This window comes from Piliocolobus tephrosceles, chromosome 1 (genome assembly GCF_002776525.5).
Source record: "Piliocolobus tephrosceles isolate RC106 chromosome 1, ASM277652v3, whole genome shotgun sequence".
Classification (NCBI taxonomy): Eukaryota; Metazoa; Chordata; class Mammalia; order Primates; family Cercopithecidae; genus Piliocolobus; species Piliocolobus tephrosceles.
The window spans coordinates 52,964,282-52,991,405 of NC_045434.1; the positions used below are offsets into that span (position 1 = coordinate 52,964,282).

At 34.2% G+C, this 27,124-nt stretch overlaps 1 protein-coding gene across 3 annotated transcripts in view; it reads right to left on the minus strand.

The window, feature by feature from the left end:
* Positions 1-382: 382 nt before the first annotated feature.
* Positions 383-27,124, minus strand: part of KCNT2 (potassium sodium-activated channel subfamily T member 2) — a 281,008-nt gene continuing 254,266 nt past the window's right edge. For all 3 annotated transcript variants that reach the window (XM_031934298.1, XM_031934293.1, XM_031934287.1), the window contains 2 exons: positions 9,163-9,247; positions 383-1,187 (listed from right to left, as the gene is read on the minus strand). In XM_031934298.1, coding sequence (XP_031790158.1) covers positions 1,076-1,187; positions 9,163-9,247 — 197 coding nt within the window. In that variant the 3' untranslated portion in view covers positions 383-1,075. The remainder of the gene's footprint in view (positions 1,188-9,162; positions 9,248-27,124) is intronic.

A 27,124-nucleotide genomic window follows, 5' to 3' on the forward strand; every position in this document is an offset into this window, starting at 1 on the left:
ATATAGTTCATATATACGATTTCAAAATTAAGCCAAAATTTTTAATACACACTTCATCGAGTGTTATTGTTTCATTACCAAAGACATAAGAAGGACTTTTATTGTTTTAAAGTGTCTTCAGATTCCATAAAAGGCATAAATTATCTTCTGTCAATTTTAAAAGAATTTTTCTAATGAAATTTACTATACAGATATATGAAAAATGGTAAAGCCCAAGAGCCTAAGGACAATCATTACTGTATATTTCAAGAAATCCAGTTAATGTTTTAATCCTTGAATTAAATTTAAGTCAACAAATGTGTATTAAGTATTTTCTCTATGCTAGGCATTCATTTAGGAGAATAATAGATATTTGCTTTATAGTATGCTTTTCTTGGCATAAAATGTTTGCTAGACATAAAATTACCAAAAAGTGCAGGAACCTAGTGTTTCTTTGTATGTTTCAGTTTCTTCAGTGTAAAACATGCTATGAACATCTCAAATTCTAAGATAAATATTTTTATATCATAAGGCAGAGAAAAAAAGTTAAAATGACTTAAAGATTTGTATTCTAAAGCAAACTATGATTCTTACACAAAAGTCAGCCACACAAGTTTGTTGGTTAATCTCTATGTAGAGAAGACTAGACAATTATGATGAGCTCAGTTTTGTAAAACAGTAAGTTTAAAGAATATGATATGACACATTTAATTTTTAAGAGGAGCAGCAACATTCTGTGTCCATTGTGATGCACCAAATAGAGTTAGATTTTGTCAGTTTCATAAAACCTTAATAATTTTTAAAACTGGTTTCATATAATTTGGATTATTATAAAATAATTAAATGTCAGATTTAAATTTTTGTATTTTAATATAGCTTTTCAAATCTATTCCATTGATGTCCTTCAACTATTAACAGGGAGAGTACCAGTAAGTACATTAAATTTCAAAATGATCTATACTTCTAAGAGAAGAGATTATGTTTTTAAATATGAGAGAATTACATGTATTTCCATCTAGTTTCTTTCGTGCTAGCAAAACTTTTCTGGTTCCAAGCAAGGTCCTTGTAGGAAAAAAGTTTCTCATTTTATTTTTTATCAAAGTTGAGTTTCTTCCCGAGAATCTTGACCAGTGACATTGCAGATGCTGTTTCTTCGACTGGGCTCACTGTTTGGAAGGTAGGCCAATGGATCTGGTCGAATTAAGTATCTAATAAAAGAAAACAAAATAAATAACTTGGCAATAGTAAATACAGGCAACACTGATTCACACTAACACTTTATATTTCTACTTTATTTGTTCAGTTTTCAGATAATCTAAACTGTCTATATACAACATTGCTGGTAGAACTCACTGTTTAGTTGGCCTTTACAATTTGGAATGGTTAACATTATCATTTTCATACCTGAGAAGATTATGATGATGAATGCTGATGAATCAAGCACTATTATGTTTCTTCTTCTTCCTCTTTTTCCCTGTGCATGTTGGGTGTCAGGCACCATTATTTTTCAATTATAATCAATTTCAGCACCTTCGTCTCACCAGAGTTTTATGATTTAGTATGCTGTTGACTTATTATCCCTTACTTTGGCCATTATTCTATGAAGGAGACCTACATTTTAGCCATTATTCTTCCATGACTTAACTGTTCTTTGTCTTATTTTTATGACTTAAAAAAATTAGGAGATTGATGTAAACGGTTTCTGTAGTCTTTTCAATTTAAATATTTTATGAATCTATAAAATCAACAGTTTAACAAATGTTTATAGTGAATATAATGCATAATGTTTAAATTAGCTGAAAAATTATTTATCTAAAATTCAGGTTATGGTATAGTAAGTGATAATATTAAAGTATGGAGAATCATTCTTAACTAATTCTGCTAGTAAATATAAAAACGTTTATCTGCCAAACTCAAACATTTCATTAACGTGAGAATTTGTTTTAAGAGAGTTGTCTTACTTCAGACTGTCAAATGACGTACAGGCATACCTTTTTTATTGCTTTTTACTTGATTGTACTTTGCCAATATAGCATCATTTATAGACAGAAGCTTTGTGGCAACCCTGCATCAAGCAAGTCCGTTGGAGACATTTTTTCCAACAACATGCGCTCACTTAGGGTCTCTGTGTCAGATTTGGTAACTTGAACTTTTTCCATTGTAATTATATCTGTTATGGTGATCTGTGATCAGTAATCTTTGATGTTCCTATTGTAATTGTTTTAGGATACCATTATCCGCACCCATATAAGAAAGCAATTTTAACCAATAAAATATGTGTGTTCTGATCACTTCACCACCTGGCTGTTCCTTTGACTTTCTCTCCCTCTCCTCCACCATCTGTATTCCCCCAAACACAAGAATATTAAAGTTAGATCAGTTAATAACCCAAAAATGACTTGTGATTGTTCAAGTGAAAGGAAGAGTCTTATGTTTCTCACTTTAAATCAAAAGCTAGAAATGATTATGCTCAGTGAGGAAGGCACATCAAAAGCTTACATAAGTTGGAAGTTAGGTCTTTTGTGCCAGTTAGCCAAGTTGTAAATGCAAAGGAAAAGTTCCTAAGGAAATTAAAAGTGCTACTTCAGTGAATACACTACTGATAAGAAAGGTAAACAGCCTTATTGCTGAGATGGCAAAAGTATGAGTGGTCTGGAAAAAAGATCAAACCCGCTACAACATTCCCTTAATCCAAAGCCAAATCCAGAGTGATGCTCTACCTCTTTTCAGTTCTCTGAAAGGTGAAGGAGGTGAAGAAGCTATGGAAGAGGTTAGCTACAGAAGAGGAAGCTAGCAGAGGTAAGCTCATGAAGCTTAAGGAAGTAAGTCTCCTCCATAACATAAACATGCAAGGTGAAACAGACAGTGCCAATGGAGAGGTTACAGCAAGTTATCCAAAAATTCAAACTATTAATAAGATCATTAATGCAGGTGGCTAAATTAAACAACAGATTTTCAATTTGGAAGACAGACTTCTATTGGAAAAAGGTGCTATCTAGTACTTTCATAGGTAGAGTGGAGAAGACAGAGCCTGGTTTCAAAGCTTCAGTGTCAGGCTGACTCTTTTGGTAGGGGCTAATACATCCGGTGACTTTCAGTTGAAGCCGGTGCTCATTTACCATTCTGGAAATTCTAGGACACTTAAGAATTCTGCTAAATCTGCTCTTCCTGTGCTCTAGAAATGGAAAAGCAAAGCTTGGCTGGCAGCACATTTGTTTAAAGCATAGTTTACTGAATATGTTAGGTCCATTGTGAGACTTAATGCTTAAAAAAAAAGACTGTTTTCAAAATATTACTGCCCCTTGATAAGGCACCAGGTCACCCAAGAGCTCTGATGGAGATATACAATGAGATTAGTATTGTATCATTCTTGCTAACCCAACAGCTATTCTGCAGTCCATGGATCAAAGAGTCATTTCAATGTTCATGATCCATGGGATGAGGTAGAAATATCAACATTAACAGAAGTTTGGAAGAAGTTGACTCTAACCCTTATCGATAACTTTGAGAGGTTCAAGACTTCAGTGGAGGAAATAACTGCAGTTGTGGTAGAAATAGCAAGAGAACTAGAATTAGAAGCGGAGCCCAAAGATGTGACTCAATTGCTGCAATCTCTGACCAAAACTTGAATGAATGAGGAGTTGCTTCTTATTTATGATCAAATAAATTGGTTTCTTGAGATGAAATCTCCTGCTGAAGATGCTATGTACATTGTTGAAATGACTATAAAGAATTTATATTATTACATAAACTTAGCTGACAAAGTAGCAGCAGGTTTGAAAGGATTGACTCCAGTTTTGAAAGAAGTTCCACTTTGGATAAAATGCTATCAAAGGGTATCACATGCTACAGATAAATCTTGCATGAAAGAAAGAGTCAATCAATGCAGCATACTACTTCACTGTTGTCTGATTTTAAGAAATTGCCACACCATTCAAACCTTCAGCAACCACTACCCCAATCTGTCAGCAGCCATCAACATTGAGGCAAGACTCTCTACCAGCAAAAAAAGATTATGACTCCCTGAAGGCACAGATGATTGCTAGCATTTTTTAGCAATAAGCTATTTTTTAATTAAGTACATTTTTGGACATAATGCTTTGCTTTTGCACACTTAGTAGACTAAAGTATAATGCAAACATAAATTTTGTATGCACTGGGAAACCAAAAAATTCAAGTGACTCGCTTGATTGCAATATTCACTCTATCGTGGTAGTCTGGAACAATCCTGCAGTATCTCTGAGGTATGCCTGAGTATCTTCAGTAACTGCTTCTTGAGCACCTGTAGGAAACTGTGCTAACACTTTAGAATTTAAAAAAATCACAAAACTTGACCTCTATCTGGCAGAAGATTAAAGCATAATTTATGAAGTAGATATAATGGAAAGAAAAAAGAAATTCCAAACATCATACAAAGTGAAAAAGAACAACAGAGGGAATTAGGAACTACTTTATTGACGGGTTGGGTTGAACTTGCCTCTCCAGGCTTCAGAGAAGATTTAGGAGGAAGGAACAGGAGGTGACTCCAAAGTTGTCAATGGAGACTACAGAGGATGGATGTTTCTGATGTGCTTAGAAGGGATTTGACTTTAGAAAACTGGTAAATCGTGGTAGGTAAAGTCAGAAACAAAGGTAGGAAACAGGTAATGAAAGCCCTTAAGTTTCAGAATAATTAGTTTCAATTGTGTTCCAAAGGCAGTAGGAAGCCACTAAGGGTTTGAAAAGGAGAGAAAGAAAATAAATATACGTAACACAGCATTCTAAGAAAGCCATGTTCCAAGTCCAAATGAAAGAAGTATTTCATACTTTTATAATATTTTTAAGAGGCAGTATATAAAATGAACAGGGAAACTAATTAAAAAGTGAGAACTCTAATAAAGATTGCACTGTTTTCTTAAAGACTGAAGGAAAAAGTTCATAAAATATACTCCTTAATGAAAATGAGAAAAGGCAGGCCGGGCGCGGTGGCTCAAGCCTGTAATCCCAGCACTTTGGGAGGCCGAGACGGGCGGATCACGAGGTCAGGAGATCAAGACCATCCTAGCTAACACGGTGAAACCTCGTCTCTACTAAAAACTACAAAAAACTAGCCGGGCGAGGGGGCAGGCGCCTGTAGTCCCAGCTACTCGGGAGGCTGAGGCAGGAGAATGGCATAAACCCAGGAGGCGGAGCTTGCAGTGAGCTGAGATCCGGCCACTGCACTCCAGCCCGGGCAACAGAGCGAGACTCCGTCTCAAAAAAAAAAAAAAAAAAAAAAAAAAAAAAAAAAAAAAAAAAAAAAAAGAAAATGAGAAAAGGCAATCAAAAACATTAAGTCTATTTTCTTTGACCAAAAAAAAGTTGAGATTAGTGTTTTTGGACCTATTAACTGGATTTTGTCATCTATGCACACTGCTTTATAATTACTTTAAATATCAATAGCATTGTAGATTGAAGAAGAAAACTAATAGTGCAAATTATACTTTTTAATACCATATCATCTAGTGATTTATTATTGTTTGTATCAAATTAATGTTGCTTCCTCATTTAAAATGAACTTCTGAAAGTGAATTTTTAGAAAAACATAAAAGAAATCAGTATAATCCATTATCCTCTACATTAATTGATGTAGTAGCAAAAGTTCCTTTTCTTACTATTATCATTACAAAACCTGTGAGTCCAATAAAGCAAATTTCTTAAACTGTGTTTTTATATATTACTTGTCATGTTAGGCACCTTTCAAATGATAATTTATCATTGCTCTGGTTCCACTGAAATTTAATTATCTTAGTGTCACAAATACAGATCACTGCAATGGTGTAAGTAAAGCTTTTTAAATTTTTTTTAATAGCAATCATGTTGATGTTTTAGCTTAAAACTAATAAAAAATAAGAGTATCTAAAAGGCGGAAAATTCCCTAAAATATGTCTACTTTACCTGTCCACATTGTGACATACGTATTTTATTCATAAGTAAAAAGATTAAACATTATTTGAAATTATAAACATAAATATTTGACAAAAGGACATGTTCTTAGACTCAAAAGGTTGACAGCATTTGCTTTGAACATTCTGTCAAAAATAATTAGGGAAATGATTGTATTAAGCTAAAGAAATATAATTTATTACAAAATAAAAAAAGTAAGCATAACTTTTAACATTCTGTATAATTAACCCAATTATACTTATTTGAAAAAGAGGTATAAGAAGGCTGGAATTAATATGGGTAGATTAGATATTTAATAAAATTATCTATACTATGGACTTAAAAGAAAAAAGACATGTATAAATGTGGATGTTAAGAAAAAAGAACAGCTTTATTTTATTATCATAATATACCATGTGAAGGGTCCAGGATGAGAAATTAAAATCCAAGTACATCATAAATAAGAAGTTTTCCTCTAATTTAAGTCCTTTATAAATTCAGTACCACCATCAGATACAATTTTTGACAGTGACTTAAGAATTCTACTAGCTTAAATTGTTATTCGTCTGTTTCCCCAATGCTCCTGTATTCTAACCAGTATTATCAGGTGATAAAATAAAGCAATATTATACTAGACAGTTCTATCTCAGGTGCATTTTAGGAATGTCTTCACACTTATTTGGGGTCAGATTTACTCCTGCTGTTTTATTTTCCTAATAAGTTTTTGAAATGCTTCCTGTTTCTGCCCTAAAACAAAACTCTCCTCGGTAGTTCAACACTCATTCTTCTACTTTTTCTTCTGTATTTATATTTTTGGGAAAAACATTCCCTATTTGTCTTTTTCAGCTGGAAGAGAAGTAATATTTTTGTTTTCTATAGAAAACGGGCTTATCTTCAAAGTTCCAATACTATATATCTCAATGCTTTCTATACATTTCCTCTTTGTACTTTAAATAGTATATTTGAATGGATGGACGAAGAAAATTTGTGGTATACAGGCAAAGTAGAATACCATTCATCCATAAAAAAGATGAAATTGTGTCATTTGCAGCAACAGAGTCAGAACTGGAAAACATTATGTTAAGTGAAATAAGCCACAGAAAAACAAATACCATATGTTTTCATTCAAATGTGTGAGCTGAAATAACTGATCTCATGGAGATAGCAGGTAGAATGTTACCAGAGGCTGGGAAGGGTGATGAGGAGGGGAAGATGGAGCAAGATTGGTTTATTAGTAACCAAAATACAGTTACACAGAAGAAATAAATTCCAGTGCTTCAAAGCACAGTAGGGCAACTATGCTTAACAAGACTTTATTGTATATTTCAAAATAGCTGGAAAAGAAGATTTGGGATATTCCTAACACAAAGAAATTATAAATGTTTGGGGTAATGGCTATCCCAATTACCCTGATTGATCATTACATATTTTATGCACGTATCAAAATATCACATGTACCCCATAAAATACACAAGTAGTATGTATCAATAAAAAATAATTCATTAGAAAGTCAATATTTATTAAAAAAATATATATATACTTGGACCCACATATCATCTCTCATTTTTTTACTACCCAAGAACCCATCTTTTCAGCCTGGAAGATTGTCTCCCCATTCTGACTCGTTTTGATGAACCAACATTTTTATTTTTATTTTTGTAATTACACAGTTTTGAAACCCTAAAGCTATATTAGATTCCTTTTTCAATTCCCAAATCAATCATCAAGTTTCATTTTCTGCCTTCATAAATCTATTTAGATAGGGGCTTGCCTTTGCAATGCTTTATCTTGATGCTATGACAGATGGTTCGTTCCCTCACACCTGCTTTTTAATTGTTTACCCTACATTCATGTTCACCCCAACCCTAACCCATCCCATCAATCAATTCTATTGTTTTCTGCAGAACTCCTTTCAAAAAATCATACCCTTTCACTCCAGTCAAAATCTTCCACAAAACTGACAACATATCAAAGAGTCTTCTAAATTTTTGCACATTATTACATTTAGTCCTAAACCTCTTGCATGGATCCATATTATGCTCAGCATCACAAAATGTTCTCAGTTCTGCTAATCTCTGACCTTATCACTTGCTTTCTGGATTACAGATCAAACACATCCTATGGATCTAATATCCAACAAAACATGTGGATCTTTGGCACTCGTTTTCTGTCAGCAATACAATCTATAGTTAGCTACCTTGGGTAAACATCACTTGATCTACCCCAGGACAGGTCGTGTATCTCAAGGGCAGATTCTTGTAAGGAATTTCTTTCCTAGGCTTACACCAACAGCCGTCAAAGTGCCTTTTCTAAAGTCTTGCTACATGCTTGCTCATATATGTCTAAGTGCTGTTCATCATCTCTAAGACCAACTTTAAATCCATTTTGTCATCTAAGACCTTTCCAGAGGCAAATATAATTTATTTTTCCAGTATTACATTTACCTTTCAACAGAAATGCCAACTACACAAAACTTCTACTCCAGTCAAATTGCCACTGAAACACTTTATGCAATTCCTGTATAGTGCATTTTCCAAGCCATTCTTCCTGTTCTGGAATGTCCTCTCTTCTCCACCATCACAAATTCTATCTACCTTTCAGAGTCTAGTTTAAGTCTTACATTCTTTATAATTGCTCCAACCACTCAATAAAGTCTCCCTCTATTAATTCAGAAAAGCACTGTCTATCTCATTCAACTGATTTAGTTTGTTAGTGACAAAGTCATATTATGTATTGCTATTACATTTTTCATGTGTAAATTGTAGCTTTGTTAATTACAGTGTAAGGACTTCGAAGTCGGAGAAAATGCCTTAGTCTATCTCACATATTTAGGTGAGTGCTACAACTGTATATGTTCAATAATTATTTTTTGAGAAATAAAATTAGTACCATAGACCTTTATCTATAAGTGCTTGACCAATCGTAATTCGGCTTTTGGGAACTTGAAGGTATTTAGAACTAGACAGTGTGGGATATTTCAGGTTTTCTGTTGAGTTGCTCTTTTATTCTTCCAGGTTTTCCCTTATTTTTCCAAATATTTTTTAGCTCACAGAATACAGAATTCATGCTATTTCTTTATTTTATACTCCTTTTAAACAATCCTAATTTTTATATTACATGAAACACATCAAATGCATTTGTTTATTTACAAAATTAGGTATAGACTATTTAAGCACTTATAAGAAAAATAAGAGGCTATGATGGCCTAAATGAAAGTACAAAAATAAATAGTAGTTTTCTAAAAATATATGTGTTATATGAGATATAAGATCAACTTACACAACATCATTCAGCTCTATTCTGGTATCTGGAGATGGGTTAATCAGGATGTAGGAGAGGGTACTTTGATGATCATTCATTTCATCTAGAAGATAAATAAGTGACAAGTTTGTTATACTACTTATAGAAAATTACAGGAATTACTATCAAACAGCTTGTATTCAAACCATATAACTGTCAACAAGAACTTACGTAGTTTTGTCCACAGCATGATTGTGCATGTAAGTTTGGCTGTTTTCAAATTACTGTCATTGAAAATATCTGACGGGTACTTATTTTTTGTTCCAATAGATGATAAAATAAAGTATCTAATTCTGTTCAGAATAACCACAGTCATAATCTACCTTTTATTACACTGAAAAGGTATTTTTCTTTAATAAATGACTAGATAAGACATTTACTTGATTTACTATGCTTTATCAATTATAAAAAATAATTATGGCTATAGATGACAATCCTAGAAAAGAATATCCACACAGGAATTTCTTGGGAAAAATAATATAATTACATTATGTTTAGAAAATATGATAGAAATCTGTCAAAAAAGCTTGAAGACCCTAAATATGTGTTTGGCTTTGCTACATGACACATCTCATGTAACTCATCTTAATGCTTTTGCAGAATGCAAATAATTCTCTGGAACAGAATTTAACCATGAATTTTAAGGGAGATGTACTGCTGAATCATTTGTTTTTCCTAAAGCTATATATATATAGCTTTAGGAAAAACATAATGGCAAACAGCTTTGGGGTCTCAATTTTTTAGATTTCAAGATTATCGTAAGATGTAAATATAAAGTTATGTGAATGTATACTTCAATAAACGTAATTCCTCCCATGGGCAAAATTTTCAATCTATGAGAATTCTCTCAAAAATCCTGTTCTTGAGCCATAGTATTCCAACCACTGCAGCTGCAGACAAGAATGGCTCCTGAAGATTCAAAGAAATAATTTTTTCAGTTTGACCCAAAGTCTAAGAATAAGTTTCATACCAATCTAAGAATCAGTTTCATACCAATACCAACAGTATTTAGTGCATACTCAAATAACTGCATTAAACTAAAATCAAGATATTTTAAGCCCAACATAGCTGACCCTGATGAACAATTTGCTGCACTGGAATATAAATTACTTTCATAAAGTAATGTAGACTACTGTGTCCCTATAATGAGAAACCTGTCAATTTAATACGAAAGACACTATTTTCAGCTATGATATTTCAAGTTGATACGGAGATGCGCCCTATTTTTAAAGTGTAAAAACAAAAATCCTTATCTTACGAGGCAGATAAATCACAAAATAATTAAACCCACTATGAGTTTGTCAGTAAAATTATTACAATCAATAGCTCACCAAATTCATAATCAAATAAACTAGTATATTCAGTTCCACATCTATGGGATACACACAAGGAATTGTATCATGCCATAGTGTTACGGTTGTCGGGAAAAATAGAGAATGCCCATGAAATTTGAATTTTAGATAAACAACTACCATTTTTGTTGCTGTTGTTGGGATCTCACTCTGTCACCCTGGCTGGAGTACAGTGGCTTGATCATACAACTAATGTTTTTTAGAATAAATGTATGCCAAATAATGCATGTGATATACTTATACTAAAATATTTTTGTTCCTTATCAGAAATTTAAGTTCCATTGGGAATCCTGTATTTGTATTGCTAAATCTAGTGGTCACATCTAGTGTTAGATGGCTAGGTTAACTGGCTGGAGATTAAAATTTCAATGAATATATATTGACGCTTACTACAAATAAGGTATAATTCCAACACAAAACATATTTTGCTGGCAGGAGATTACTTGGATTATTTCTCCATATGAAAAGAAATTTTGATTCATATGTGCTCTTTGAGAAATGCCCCCTTGCTTGAATTTCTACAAGTGTTGTGCAAAGGTTGATAGATTGATAGTGCATTGTGGAGACTAAATTGTAATAATCTAAAAAGTAAGAGGTGGACTAGAAAATCTCCATCTTATTTGACTATATATGAAACTCCGTTTCTTTTATAAACAATGACATTATTGAACTGTGATACAAGAAAAACAATTTAACAGATAACTTATCAGTCAATATCAATACCTAGCTTTTATCCTTGATTATTAACAGGATATTATACTCATTTTTGGTTCCAGAAACAAGCCAAATTCTATTAGTGACCTGATTTATCTGCTAAAAATGTAAAAATTGTGTAGTTAATTGAGAAATTTCCAGCAGGAGATATGATTTTTGTGTCAATATTATTTTTTCTGCTTAAGCAGCCTGTATTATTTTTCCTACTGAAGATTTTTATTTTCCCACAAACCACAGGAACTGGAGCAAGCATTTTGTCAACATTTTCAATTCAATTATTATATATGGCTTTTACGACATATAAAACATCATAATCAGAAATAATCTCTCCAGGTTTCTTTCCTCACCTCTCACTGACTTTTCCTCAGGGAGAAGGAATGACTTATCTTTTAGAATTAGGTAAAAAGAATTTGCTGACTTCAAAGCTATTCTCTTTTTCTTTCATGTGTGCCTTGCTATAGGGTACAGTTTGCCTGCTTGTTCTCTGCCATGCTGCTTTGTGGAGAAGGCCTGCAGTTGCCCCTCTTTTTTGTGACTTTGTGTTTAAGAAGCATTATATAATGCTAATATAAATGATGAGTTAATATAAATTATAAATTATATATTAATATACATTATATATGATATATTAGCATTATATAATGCTAATATAAATGACGAGTTAATGGGTGCAGCAAACCAACACAGCACATGTATACATATGTAACAAACCTGCACGTTGTGCACATGTACCCTAGAACTTAAAGTATAATAATAATAATAATAAAGAATGAAGGAGTGAGATTTTCTAAAAGTGTATTGCAGTCACACATCAAAACCACATTCAACAATAGTTTTTATTAGCCATAATCCTGGAATATTTTGTCTCCATCAGTCTTTCTCTATGGTTATTTTCTAGACATTCTTTCATTCTGGAGGTGAAAATGTGGTAGATTTGTGGGATCTTCAGGATTGTATCATGATAATTATCATTGACTATGGGAAAGATACAAATTAATTAAAATATGGCTCTGCAACAAGAATACCGTATTTACTGAATAAAGTAAATTTTGTTTGGTAAAATGGCTTTACGAACAACAGAAGCTATTTCTTACCAAACAAAAATATCTATGAAGGGAATTTGCAGCGAATATATATTTACTGTGTTCCTGATAACCGAAATATGATACTGGCAAAATAAAAAAAAAAAATTATATGGTTTAAATTATTTTCATTAAAATTACTTTTTCATCAGTGACATAATTCTTTTAATAAAACTACTCATAAAAACTGAAAATAGTATTTTTGAATATTGTAAACGTTAAAATAAATTATATGGAGAAAAAGTTAAAGATTGCTACTAGCATTTACAAAGAAACTTAGTTTGCTATATAAAATTATTAAATATTTTGCTTAGAGTAGTTTGTATAAATAGATCACATTAGAAAAGAAACAGAATCATATTCCTATGGTTCTTACAAAATAATTGATTAATGAGTCCTATTCCATGCACATTAATTTCATATTTTTGTTGTGTTTTAAATTTTCATGTTGAAGCATTTTAAGAGGATTTTTAAAAGAGTATAATAGAATTTCGTAAGAAAGAAAATTAAATATCATGTATATTTGTATAGGTTACCATTGAATAATACTTCTGTTATAGACTGAATTGTGAGTTCCCCCCACAAACTCCAGGGTCGAAAAGCTAACTACCGGCCAGGCGCGGTGGCTCAAGCCTGTAATCCCAGCACTTTGGGAGGCCGAGACGGGTGGATCACGAGGTCAGGAGATCGAGACCATCCTAGCTAACATGGCGAAACTCCGTCTCTACTAAAAAAAAAATACAAAAAAACTAGCTGGGCGAGGTGGCGGGTGCCTGTAGTCCCAACTACTCGGGAGGCTGAGGCAGGAGAATGGGGTAAACCCGGGAGGCGGAGCTTTCAGTGAGCTGAGATCCGGCCAATGCACTCCAGCCTGGGCTACAGAGCGAGACTCCGTCTTAAAAAAAAAAGAAAGAAAAGTTAACCACCAAGATGACTGTATTTGGAGATAGACTCTCAAAAACTAATTAAGTTTAAATGGGGTCAACAGGGTTGTCCCCTAATCCAATAGGACTGGTGTCCTCATAAAAAGAAGAAGAGGGCCGGGCGCGGTGGCTCAAGCCTGTAATCCTAGCACTTCGGGAGGCCAAGACGGGCGGATCACGAGGTCAGGAGATCGAGACCACCCTGGCTAATACGGTGAAACCCCGTCTCTACTAAAGAATACAAAAAAAAAAAAAAAAAAAAAATAGCCTGGCGACGAGGTGGGCGCCTGTAGTCCCAGCTACTTGGGAGGCGGAGGCAGGAGAATGGTGGGAACCCGGGAGGCGGAGCTTGCAGTGAGCTGAGATCTGGCCACCGCACTCCAGCCTGGGCGACAGAGCCAGACTCCGTCTCAAAAAAAAAAAAAAAAAAAAAAAGAAGAAGAAGAGATACCAGGAGTAAATACATACAGAGACAAGACTGTATGAGGACACAGAAAGAAGGCAGCCATCTGTCAGCCAACATGAGAGGCCTCAGAAGAAATCAAATTTTGGGCACCTTGATGTTGGACTTCCATCTCCCAGAATTGTGAGAAAATAAACTTCTAGTGTTTAAACCATATACTCTGTGGTATTTTGTTATGGCAGCCCTAGTACACGAATGTAACTTCTGAAAACACACATCCATTGTATTATGTGTAGTCAGACGAACATTCTATATAATATAACGATATCACTTAGAGGCCCAGTTAAGAACAAAGGCTCTGAAACCAGACTGCATGCATTGAAATTCTGGATCTGCCAATTGCTCACTCTGAGATCTTAGGCAAATTATTTAATTTCTCTTAATCTCTGTGATTAGCATCCTGGCGTGAAAAATGAGGATAGCAACACTGCAATCTCACAGGTTGTTGTTAGAATTAAATTCTGATAAATAAATAAGAAATATAATTTAAAATTAATATGTTCACATTGATTTATAGTTCTTGTACTTAGTGCCTTATTGATATTAAGTGCAACATAAAGATTATTATTATTGTAGCAGGCAAAATCAAGCAGTAAATTACAAAAAAAAATTAAATACGTATTGCTATATAAAGGTGTTGGCATGCAAAACTAGAGAAAGAGTGTTTCGAACAAATAGAAGGGCAAATGGCAAAACAAGAAATGGTTTGGTTTAACTTGTAGAAAGTAGGCACCAGGGAACAGACTAAAGTGAGAGAGAAGAAGATTAATTTGAGATGATGTTGAACAGGCAAGCTGGGACCAGATTCTAGAAGGGCTTTAACCTTGGTCAGCAGTTTGAATTTTATTCTAAGTGCAATGAGAAAACATTGAAAGATTGTAAGGGTCGAGGGGAAGGCTGGTGGTATGAAACAATTTTATATTAAATATATCACATTGATTGCTTTGTGGGAAATTAACTGTGTGGTTTAAACTCAGGACTATTAGGTGGTCATTGTGAAACAGAAACCCACGTGAGAAATATTGGTAGCATGAGAACAATAGAAATTGAATAAATTATTAAAAAGGGACTGGAAGAGAGTTAGAAATGATGTGGGAGACAGAAAGAGAAAAAGAGAGAGAAAGGAAGACAGAGAAAGAGACTGAGAGAAGGAGAGACAGAATGTTAAGTGGGAGATACCACAGTATGTTTGAATGCCAATGGGAGAAAACAAGTAAAATAAATTAGTGCTATATGAGAAAGACAGTGTGTTTTCCTTTAGTCAGTACAAGAAACACCTTATTAGGGAAGATAATCACAGTTGTACAGTACTTACTTCTTCTACATAGTTGGTAATAGCATAACCTAGTGATGATTTCATTTTCCTTCACCTGAACTTATATACACATTACGTGTTACCCACCTATAAAACTGGCTAGTTTTACAGTGCTGACTCAATTTGCTCATGTATTCCAGTTAAGTGCCAAATTATGTTTATGAGTACGAGTATTTTGTCTATTTTTACTGAACTGACCAGTATATTTGGGGGATGTGAAAGGTGCTTAGAGATAAGAATAAAAAAAGAATAACTCCATTTAACTGACCTCTATTTAAAGTTACTTTTATTACCATTCAAAGATTTTTAATCATTTTATGATAGGCAAGATAAAATTATTAATAATGTTTGAACTTTCTTAATTTATCTTCATATTAATATTCACTGTATTCAAGATTATATGAAACTATGAGTAAAATGAGTAGATAGATTTTCAGAACAAGCTACATTTCAACTCGTCATGAGCCACTCCATCACTTACTAGCTTCCGGCAAATAAAACTAGCTACTTGATACTCAATTTTCCTTTCAAAATAGAGTATTAAATATTTCTTAAAAACCTATGTCAGTACCCTACCTGTGTTTAAAAGAAAGCATAGATTTTCTTTTAAAAATCAATGTTATATTTTATAAATATTGAAAGATCAAAACCACTTCGCTATATTTTTTAACATGATAAAGAATTCAAAAGAAAGCAAACATGAACAATTAGTCTAAGCATATATGATTTCTTCAGTGGTGCAAAGTCCTGTTTTGTTTTGTCAAGATGCTTTCTCCATTGTCCCACATCCCTTGCCCCATCATAATCTTCAAGGCTACTGGAAGCCCTGGTAAACGGAAGCTCTCAATAAATGCTAGTTTCTTTCAAAATACTATGATGACAGCTATTTTATATTAAATAATGTGGGACAAAACTATACAGATTGTCTTCATAGTAAGGAACATAGAGTACATTTACATTTAAATAGAATATTCATTGCATGTCAAATAAAAGATTTTACATGTGTTCAGGTGAAGTACTTCAAAATTTAGTAATGAATCTAATTGATAATCTGAAAATGTAAAATCAAGACATTACAGAAAGCCAAAAAAATTTTGGAAACACAAATAGCATATTTATTACATAATTTTATTTTAATAATTGGCCCCACTGACTTAAAGGTACTGCTACTGACATAATAGCTGAGGATTGAAGAAAACTATACTAAACATATTACTTAAATAATTTAAAAATAAGTACACACCAAGTTTTCCAGTTTTGCAGCTATACTGCAGTACTTTCATTTGACTTACAGAACATTTTTATGATTAGTTGATAATTGTAATTTATCACATGATATTCATTAGTTTCTTTTTTAACTAACTCATTCAGTAATGATAACAGCATGATTATATGAATCACAGATAATTCTAAATTGAGGACACACCAATGAACAAGACAGGCAAAGTTTTTGCCTTCACACACCCTTTTAGCAATTTTCTTAGAATGGTTTCATACTGTATAATACATATCTTCAGAATAAGTGTCAGGAATCTTTAGTGATAGGTTTACTGTAAGGTACTGTAAACTTCCTATATAACTTTAAACATATCATTGAAGTCATTTTAGGATCATCATCACTGTTTTGATTATCACATAGGTGTGTTGGGTAAAAATGAAATGAGAAATTAACTAATCCCAAGTGCACGTTGAGTTTTGACAAATGCATAGTGTGGCAACCACTACCATAATTATGGTGTCAAACACTTTCAAAATGCCAAAAAGATCTCTCATGCCCCTTTTGTAGTCAATTTTCTCCTCTCAACTTCTAGCAATCACTAATTTCAAGAAGCAATCAGTTTTCTAGGAGTAATAAAATGTGTTCCTATTTTTCTCTTAGCTATGTTTTTGTGTTGAATCCATGTTATTGCATGGATCTACTTTGATGCTAATACAGCCACTCTAGCTTTCTTTTTTTATTGCATAAAAAACCTGTTTTAAGAAGTGCTTTTCCACAGAGGAGTTGAAGCAAGATGACCAAATAGAAGCTTCCACTGATCATACTTTCTGAAAGAACACCAAATTGAACAACTATCCACCCATAAAAAGCACCTTCATAAAAACCACCGATCAGGTGAGCAATTACAGCATCTGTTTTTAAGTTTATGTCACTGAAAGGGGCACTAAGGAGGGTAGGAGAGACCGTCTTGAATTTCCAACACCAACCCTCCCCTATCTTTTGACAGTGACCGTATGGTGCAGGGTGTCTGTGCACTCGGGGAATGGAGAACACAGTGACTGTGAGACTGCATTGGAACTCAGTACTGCCACGAAACAGTGGTAAGCAATACTGAGCAGAACTCAACCAGCGCCCACAGAAGGAATACTTAGACAAGTTCTAGCCAGAGAAGAGCTGCCTATTCCAGCAGTCAGAACCTGAGTTCTGGCAAGCTTTGTCACTGTGGGCTAAAGTGCTCTGGGATTCTAAATAAACTTGAAAGGAAGTCTAAGCCATAAGGACTGAAATTCCTGGGAAAGTCCTGGAGCTGTGTTGGAATCAAAGACAATGGACTTCATGGGGCACAAGACCCAGTGAGATATCAGCTGGGACGGCAAAGAGAGTGCTTGTGCCTGCCCTTCCCCAACCCCAGGCAGTGCAGCTCACAGCTCCAAGAGAGGCTCCTCCTTTCTGCTTGAGGGGAGGAAAGAGTAAAGAGGACTTTGTGTTGCAACGTGGATACCAGCTCAGCCATAGTATGACAGGGCACCAAGCAAAGTCCTGAGGCCCTCATTCCAGCCTCTAGCTCCCAGATGACATTTCTAGACATACCCTGGGCCAGAAAGGAACCTGCTTCTTTAAACAGAAGGATTCAGTCCTGGCAGCATTTATTACCTGCCAACTAAAGAGCCCTTGGACCTTCAATAATCAGCAGTGATTGCTGTGGGCCTTAAGTGAGACTCAGAGATGTGCTGGCATCAGGTATGACCCAGAACATTTCTAGCTGTGGTGGTTACAGCAAGAGATTCTTTATGCTAGAGGAAAAGAGGGATTAGTAAAGGGGACTTTGTCTTGTAGTCCCAGGTACCAGCTTGGTCACAGTGGGATAGAGCACCAAGTGGGCTCTTAGGGTCCCCAGTCCTAGGCCTTGGCTCTTGGTCAGCATTTCTGGACCTTCTCTGGGCCAAAGGGGTGCCTGCTGTCCTGAGGAGAGAGATTCATGCCGGGCAACATTCACCAAAATCTGACTGAAGAGCATGGGGGCCTTGAATGAACATAGACAGTAACCAGGTGGCACCCAACATTGGCCCAGAGTGGTGGTGGTCATAGGGAGAGATTTCTTTGCTTATAGGAAGGGGAGGGAAGAGAGGGATGGACTTTGTCTGTGGGTTGGGTGCCAGGTCAGCTGCAGTAGGATAGGGATACAGCTGGAGTCCTAAAGATTCTGACTCTGGGCCCTGGTTCCTGAAAGGCATCTCTGGACTTGCCCAGAATAAGCAGGAAAGTTACCACCCTGAAGGGAGAAAAACAGATGGGCCGGCTTTGCCACCTTCTAATTGTAGAGCTCTAAGGCTTTCAGCTAGCATAGGTGGTAGCCAGGCAGTGGTTACTACAAGCCTTAGGCAAGGCCCCATAGTGTGTTGGCTTCAGGTCTGACCCATTGCAGTCCCAGTTGTGGTGGCCAGAGGGGTGCTTGTGTTATCCCTCCCCCAGCTCCAGGCAGCTCAGCACAGAGAGACTCTATTTGGGAGAAAGTAAAGAAAGAGAACAAGAGTCTCTGCCTGGTAATCCAGAGAATGCTTCAAGATCTTATGCAATACCAAGAATGTAGTACTTTTACAAGTCTATAAGAGCCACAGCATTACAGGGCTTGGGGTGCCCCCTGAGTAGATATGGCTGCAGTGACCAAACACTTTGAACACAAAGTCCAAGTCTCAGGCAGGGTGTGGTGTCTCATGCCTGTAATCTCAGAATTACAGGGAGGACTGCTTGAGCCCAGGAGTTTGAGACCAGCCTGGGCAACAGAGCAAGACCCTCTCTCTAAAAAAGCGAAAGCAAAATTAAAAAATAACAAAGCCCAAGTCTGAACACTTGAAAAGCCTTCCAAGAAAGATGGGTACACACAAGAACAGATTGCAAAGAATACAATAAATACCTAACTCTTCAATGCCCAGACACTGACGAACATCCAGAAGCATAAAGACCATCTTGGAAAACGTGTCGTCACCAAACAAAATAAGGAATCGGTGACCAATTATGGGGAGACAGAGATATGTGATTGTTTAGATGGATTATTCAACATAGCTGTTTTGAAGAAACTCCACAAAATTCAAGATAACACAGAGAAGGAATTCAGAATCCTAACAAAAAATTTAACAAAGAGGTTGAACTAATTAAAAAGAAGCAAGCAAAAATTCTAGAGTTGAAAAATGCGACCGGCATAATGAAGAATGCACCAATCTCTTAACAGAAGAAGAATTAGTGAGCTTGAAAACTGGCTATTTGAAAGTACACAGTCAGAGGAGAAAAAGGAAAGCACAATTTGAGAACATGAAGCATGCCTACAGAATCTCTTAAATAGCACCAAATGGGCAAATGTAAGAGTTACTGGCTTTAAAGAGGAGGTTGAAAGATAGGTTTAGAAAGTTTATAAAACAGGACAGTAACAGAGAAGTTCTCAAGCCTAGAGAAATATGTCAATATATAAATACAAGATGGTAATAGAACATCAAACAGATTAACCAAAATAAGACTACTTTAAGACATTTAATAATCAGACTCTCAAAGATCAAGAACAAAGAAAGGATCTGAAAAGTAGCAAGAGAAAAGAAATAACATACAATGGTGCTGTAATATATCTGGGAGCAGATTTCTCAGTGGAAACCTTACAGGCCAGGAGAGAGTGGCATGATATATTTAAAGTGCTGAAGGAAAAATAGTTGTATCCTAGAATAGGAATAATAGTTGTCCTTTTATCCTTGTATTTTCAACCCACTGAAAATATTTTTTAAACATAAAGGAGAAATAAAGACTTTTCCAGTCAGACAAATCTGAGGGATTTCATCAACACCAGACCTGCCTGTAAGAAATGCTAAAGAGAGTTTTTCAATCTGAAAGAAAAGGATGTTAAAACAATAAGAAATCATCTGAAGGTATAAAACTCATTGACAGTAGTAAATACACAAAAAAACCCACAAAATATTATAACAGTGTAATAGTGGTGTGTAAATTACTTGTATTTTCAGTAGAAAGACTGAAAGATAAACTGATCAAAAATAATAACTACAATTTTTCAAGTTTTCAGGACATAGTATAATAAGATATGAATACAAACAACAAAAAGTTAAAAAGTGGAGGATAAAGTTAAAGGGTAGAGTTTTGGTTAGTTTTCTCTTTACTTGCTTGTTTGTTTATAAAATCAGTGTTATGTTGTCATCAGTTTAATAAAATGAGTTGTAAGATATTTTGCCAGCCTCATGGTATCTCAAATCAAAAAACCTACAACAGGTACACAATAAATAAAAAGGAAGAAATTAAAATACACCACCAGAGAAAATCACCTTCACTAACAGGAAGATGAGAAGGAAGAGAAGACCACAAAACATCCAGCCAAAAAAAAAACAAAAAAAACAAAAAAAAAAAGTCAGGAGTAAGTTGTTACTTATCAATGAAAACATTGAATGTAAATGGACTAAACTCTCCCAATCAAAATACATAGAGCATCTGAATGAATTAGAAAAACAAGACTTAATGATCTCTTGCCTACAAGAAACACACTTCCACTCAAAAGACACACATAGACCAAAAAAATGGTACGAAAAAGACATTCCATGCCAATAGAAACCAAAAAAGACTAGGAGTAGCTGTATTTATATCAGATAAAATAGACTTCAAGGCAAAAACTATAAAAAGAGACACAGGTCATTATAAAATGATTAAGGAGTAAATTTAGAAAAAGTATATAACAATTGAAAATATACCTGCAACCACATTGGATCACCCAGATATACAAAGAAAATATTATAAGAACTAAAGAGAGAGATAGACTCTGATACAATAATAACTAGAGACTTCAACAGCCCTCTTTCAATGTGGAACAGATCATCGAGACAGAAAATCAGCAAGAAAATGTCAAACTTAATCCTTGCCATAGACCAAATATCTATTAAAATATTGGCAAAACATTTTGTATTAGTCTGTTCTCACACTGCTATGAAGAACTTCCAGAGACTGGGTAATTTTAAAAGAGAAATTGACTCACAGTTCTGCATGACTAGGGAGGCCTCAGGAAACTTACAATCATGGCAGAAGGGGAAGAAAACATATCCTTCTTCACATGATGGCGTGAAGGAGAAGTGCTGAGCCAAAGGCAGAAGAGTCCCTTATAAAACCATCAGATTTGTGAAAACTCACTGTAGTAAGAACAGCATAGAAATACCCACCCCCATGATTCAATTAGCTCCCACCAGGTCCCTCCCACAACAGTTAGGGATTATGGAAACTACAATTCAAGATGAGATATGGGTGGGGGCACAGCCAAAATCCATATTACATTTCATCCAGTGGTTGCACAATACACATTCTTCTCCTTAGTATATGGGTTATTCTCAAGGACAGGCCATATGTTAGGCCACAAGACAAGTTGTAATAATTTATTTTAAAAATAACATTATAGCAAGTATCTTCAACAAGAGAACTATGAAAACTATCCAAACACATGGAAATTAAACCAGATAATCTTGAATGACCAATGGGTCAATGAAGATATTAAGAAGGAAATTGAAAAATTTCTCAAAAAAAATTAATGGAAACACAACATACCAAGACCTATGGGGTACAATGAAAGAGGTACTTAGAGGAAAATTTATAGCTAAAATTGTCTACATCAGACAAGCAGAAAAACTTCAAACAAACAACCCAATCATGCATCTTAAAGAACTAGAATGGCAAGAGCAAGCTAAACCAAAAACAGAAAAAAAAAAAAAAAAATAATAAAGACATGAGCAGAAATAAATGACATTGAAATGAAGAAAAAAAAAATACAAAAGATCAACAAAAGAAAAAGTCGTTTTTTGATAAGATAAACAAAATTGACAAACTTTTATCCAGACTAAGGAAAAAAAGAGGAAAGACCCAAATAAATAAAATAAGAGATGAAAATGAAACATTACAACTGATACTGCAGAAATACAATGGATCATTTAGAGGCTATGCAACTATGAACAATTATATGGAAATGAATAGGAACCTGGAAGAAATTGATAAATTCCTAGACACACAAAACCTACCAAGACTGAAACATGAAGAAATCAAAAGCCTAAACAGACCAATAACAAATGATGACATGGAAGCCATAATAAGTAATGTCCCAGCAAAGAAAAGCCTTGGAATCTATGGCTACACCTCAAACATCTAGAGAAGGACTAACAACAATCCTACTAAACCTATTCCAAAAAATAGAAGAGGAAGGAATACTTCCAAAGTCTTTCTAAGAAGCCAGTATTACCCTGATACGAAAACCAAATAAAGATACATCAACAAAGAAACAAACAAACAAAACTACAGGCCAATATCTCTGATGAACATTGATGTAAAAATCCTCAACACAATATTAGCAGACTGAATTCAACAGCACATTAAAAAGATTATTTTGGAAAAATTCAAAATCCTTTCACGATTAAAAAAAAAAACTCCAAAAATTGGGTATAGGAGTAACAAACCTCAACACAATAAAACCATATACAACATGCACAGTTGATGTCATACTGAGTGGGGAAAACTGAAAGCCTCTTCTCTAAGATCTGGAACATGTTAAGGATGCCCACTTTCAACAACATCATTCAACATAATACTGGAAATTCTATCTAGAATAGACAGGCAATTCTAGAGAGAGAAGGAAAGAAAGGGCATTCAAATTGGAAAAGAAGGAATCAAATTATCCTTGTTTGCAGAAGATATGCTGTTCTATTTGGAAAAACCTAAGGATTCAACCAAGAGTATTAGAAATGATAAACAAATTCAGTAAAGTTGCGGGGTACAAAATCAACATACAAAACTCAGTGGCCAGACATGGTGGCTCACGCCTGTAATCCCAGCACTTTGGGAGGCTAAGGTGGGAGGATCACCCAAAGTCAGTAGTTTGAGACCAGCCTGGCCAACACAGTGAAACGCTGTCTCTACTAAAAATACAAAAATTAGCTGGGCCTGGTGGCTCATTCCTGTAATTCCAGCTACTCGGGAGGCTGAGGCAGGAGAATCACTTGAACCCAGGAGGCATGCCACTGTACTCCAGCCTGGATAACAAGAGTGAGACTCTGTCTCAAAAAAAAAAAAGTAGTATTTTTATATGCCAACAATGAATAATCTGATTAAACCAAGAAGGTAATCCCATTTAGAATAGCCACAAATAAAATTAAATATCTAGGAACTAGCTTAAAGAAGTGAAAAAGCTCTACAATGTAAACCAAAAACATTGATGAAAGAATTTGAAGAGGACACAAAAATTAGAATGATATTTCATGTTCACGGATTAGAAGAATCAATATTGTTAAAATGCCCATGCTATGCAAAGCAATCTACAGATTCAATGTAATCCCTATCAAAATACCAATGATATTCTTCACACAAATAAAAAAAGCTATTCTAAAATGTATATGTTACCAAAAAGACCCAGTATAGCTACTCTAAGCAAAAAAGAACAAAACTGGCAGAATCACATTACCTGACTTCATATTATACTACAGAGCTATAGTAACTAAAACAGCATGTTACTGGCATAAAAACACAGCATGAACCATGGTACTGGCATGGTACAGTATGGTACAGACATATAGACCAATGGAACAGAATAGAGAACCCAGAAACAAAACCAGATATCAACAGTGAATTCATTTTCCACAACAGTGTCAAGAACATACATTGGTGAAAGGAATTTCAATGAATGATTCTAGGAAAACTGGATATCTATATGCAGAATGAAGCTCTAGACCCTTATCTTTCACTATTTACAAAAATAAATCAACATTCAAGAGTTAAATTTAAGACTATTAACTCTGAAAGTACTAAGAGAAAACATTGGGAAAACTCTTTAGGACATTGGACTGGGTAATGACTTATTGATACCCCACAAGCACAGACAACCAATGCAAAAATTGACAAATCGGATCACATCAGGTTAATAATCAACAAAGTGAAGTGACAACTCACAATATGGGAGAAACTATCTGCAAACTCTGTATCTGACAAGTGATTAATAATCACAATATGTGAGGAGCTCAAACAACTTTATGGAAATCATCTAGTATTCAATTTAAAAATAGGCAAAAGAGATGAATAGACATTGATGAAAAGCAGACACATAAGTGAAAAACAGGTGTATGTAAAGTTCCTCAACGTCATTGATCATTAGAAAAAGACAAATCAAAACTACAATGATGTATCATCTCACCACAATTAAATACTTTTATCCAAAATACAGGCAATGATTAATCCTGATGAAGATGTGGAATAAAGGGAACCCTTGTACACTGTTGGTGGGAAGTAAAGTAGTACAACCACTACGAGGAGAATAGTTTAGAGCTTCCTCAAAAAACTGAAAACATAACTGCCCTATGATCCAGCAATCTCACTTCTAGGTATATACCCCAAAGAAAGGATATCTGCACTCCCATGTTTATTGCAACTGTATTCACACTAGCCAAGATTTGAAAGCAATCTAAGTTCCATCAAGAGATGGATGGATAAAGAAAATAGAAAGATGCCTTTCTATTATTTTTTTATTTGCAAAGTTTCTAAGAAGAAGTCTGTTGTCATTTTACATTTATTCCTCATTCATAAAGTGCTTTTTCCCTCTAGCCCTTCCAAAGCATGCTCAACAGTTTTTGTTGTTGTTGTTTGTTTTTCTGAGCCGAAAAAAGAATGAGATACTGTAATTCGAAACAATGTGATGGAACTGGAGGTCATTATGTTAGGTAAAATAAGCCAGCCACAGAGATAAAAACTTCACATGTTCTCATTTATTTGTGGGAGCTAAACATTAAAGCAACTGAACTCATGGAGACAGAGAGTAAAATGATAGTTACCAGAGTCTGGGAATGGTAGAGGGGATGGGAGAAGAGGGGATAGTTATTGGGTACAAAACTATAATTAGATAGAATAAATAAGATCTGGTATTTGATAGCAAAACATGGTGACTACAGTCAATAATAATTTATTGTGCATTTAAAAATAACTAAAAGAGTATAAGTGGATTGGTTATAACACAAAGAAATAATAAATGCTTGAGGTAATAGAAACCTTATTAACACTGATATGATTATTATGCATTATTTGCCTTTATCAAAATACCTCATGTACCATGTAAATATATATAACTACTATGTGCTTACTAAAATTAAAAAATTTTAAAGTGTATTTTCCTTTTAACCAGTTTTTTTTTTTTTTAATTTAAGTGGGTTTCTTTCAGACTACATATATGACATTTTGCTTTATTTAATGCTACCTGATGACCTCTGCACTTCAACTGAACTGTGTAGTCCCTTTATATTTAATATAATTGTTAATATATTAGGGTTTAGACATTTCATTTTTCTCGTTGTGTTCTTTCTTATTGTTTTGTTACCTGTTCCTTCTTTGAAGTGAGTTTTTAAAATTTTTCGTCTTTTAATCATTCCATTTTATTTTTACTATTGGCTATTAGTTATATCATTTTGATTTAGTTATTTTGTAGTTCCTCTAGCTCATAGGTTGGCAAACTTTTGTTCTGTAAAGAGCCAGATAGTAAATATTTTAGACTTTTCAGACCATATGATAACTGTTGCATCCACCAAATTCTTGCATTGTAGATTGAAAGAGGCCATTTACAATACATAAACAAGAAAGGATGGTTGTTTTATTTAGCAAAACTAGTGTGCTATTATTTCCCATGTTATACAGTTTACAATATACAGCTTTAAGGTATTACTCACTACTCTGAAATAATATAATACCATTTCACATGTAGTAGAACCACCTTACTACATTATATGTCAATTTTTCCTTTCCTATATTATTTGAGTTAATATAGTCAGCCATTTTTGCTTCTACATGTACTATAAATCACACAATGTTATAAACTTGCTTCCAACAGTAAATTATCTTTTAACAAAATAAAAACATAGCTTGCATGTTTACCTATATATTTACTATTTATTTGGTCTAGATCCGTAATTCCACCTGGCATCATTTTTCTTCTGTTTTGGGAATGGCTTTTGGCATTTTTTTTTTTTTTTGTAGTATAAACAAATTCAACATTTCTTTGTCTAACAATATCATTATTTGCCTTCATTTTAGAAAGATATCTACTTTATATATAATGTTATAGGTGAACTATTTTTTTACTACTTTCAAGATGCCTTTCTATTTTTTTGATTTGTAAAGTTTCTAACAAGAAGTCTGTTGACATTTTACATTTATTCATTTATTCATTATTCATAAAGTGGTTTTTTCCTCTAGTCCTTCTGAAATATTTTCAGCAGTTTTGTATATTTTTCTTGGCATTAGTTATTAAAATGTATTTATTAGTATTTATATTTTTAAATATTTATATTGCTTGGGTTTCAAGGAGTTTCTTAAATTTTAGGTAGAGTTCTCATCGAATCTGAAAAAATTTTGGCTGTTGTTTCTTCAAATATTCATTCTCTTCTCTCCTTTTTGGAGTCCAATTACATGTATGTTACATTAGTTGATATTGTTCCACTGGTAACAATCTATGTGAGTTTCAAAGTTTTATTTTCCCTCCTTCTCTCTATACTCTATTTTGGATAGTCTATTTCTATGGCTTTATGCACATTGATATTTTTTTCTGTGGTAGCTATTCTGATGTTACCCCCATCCAGTATTTCACTTGAAATACTGCATTATGCATTTTTAGAATGTTCAATTTGATCTCTTTTCTATCTTCAGTTTATTTCTTTATCATGTTCTTGTTTTCCTCTGCCACCTTGAACATACAGAATATATTGTAATAACTATTTTATAAGATCTGTGTTTTCCAAATCTGTTTCTGTTGATTTATTTTTCTACTGGTTATGGGTCATATTTTTTTATTTTGCATCCTAGTCCTTGATTTGTAAAG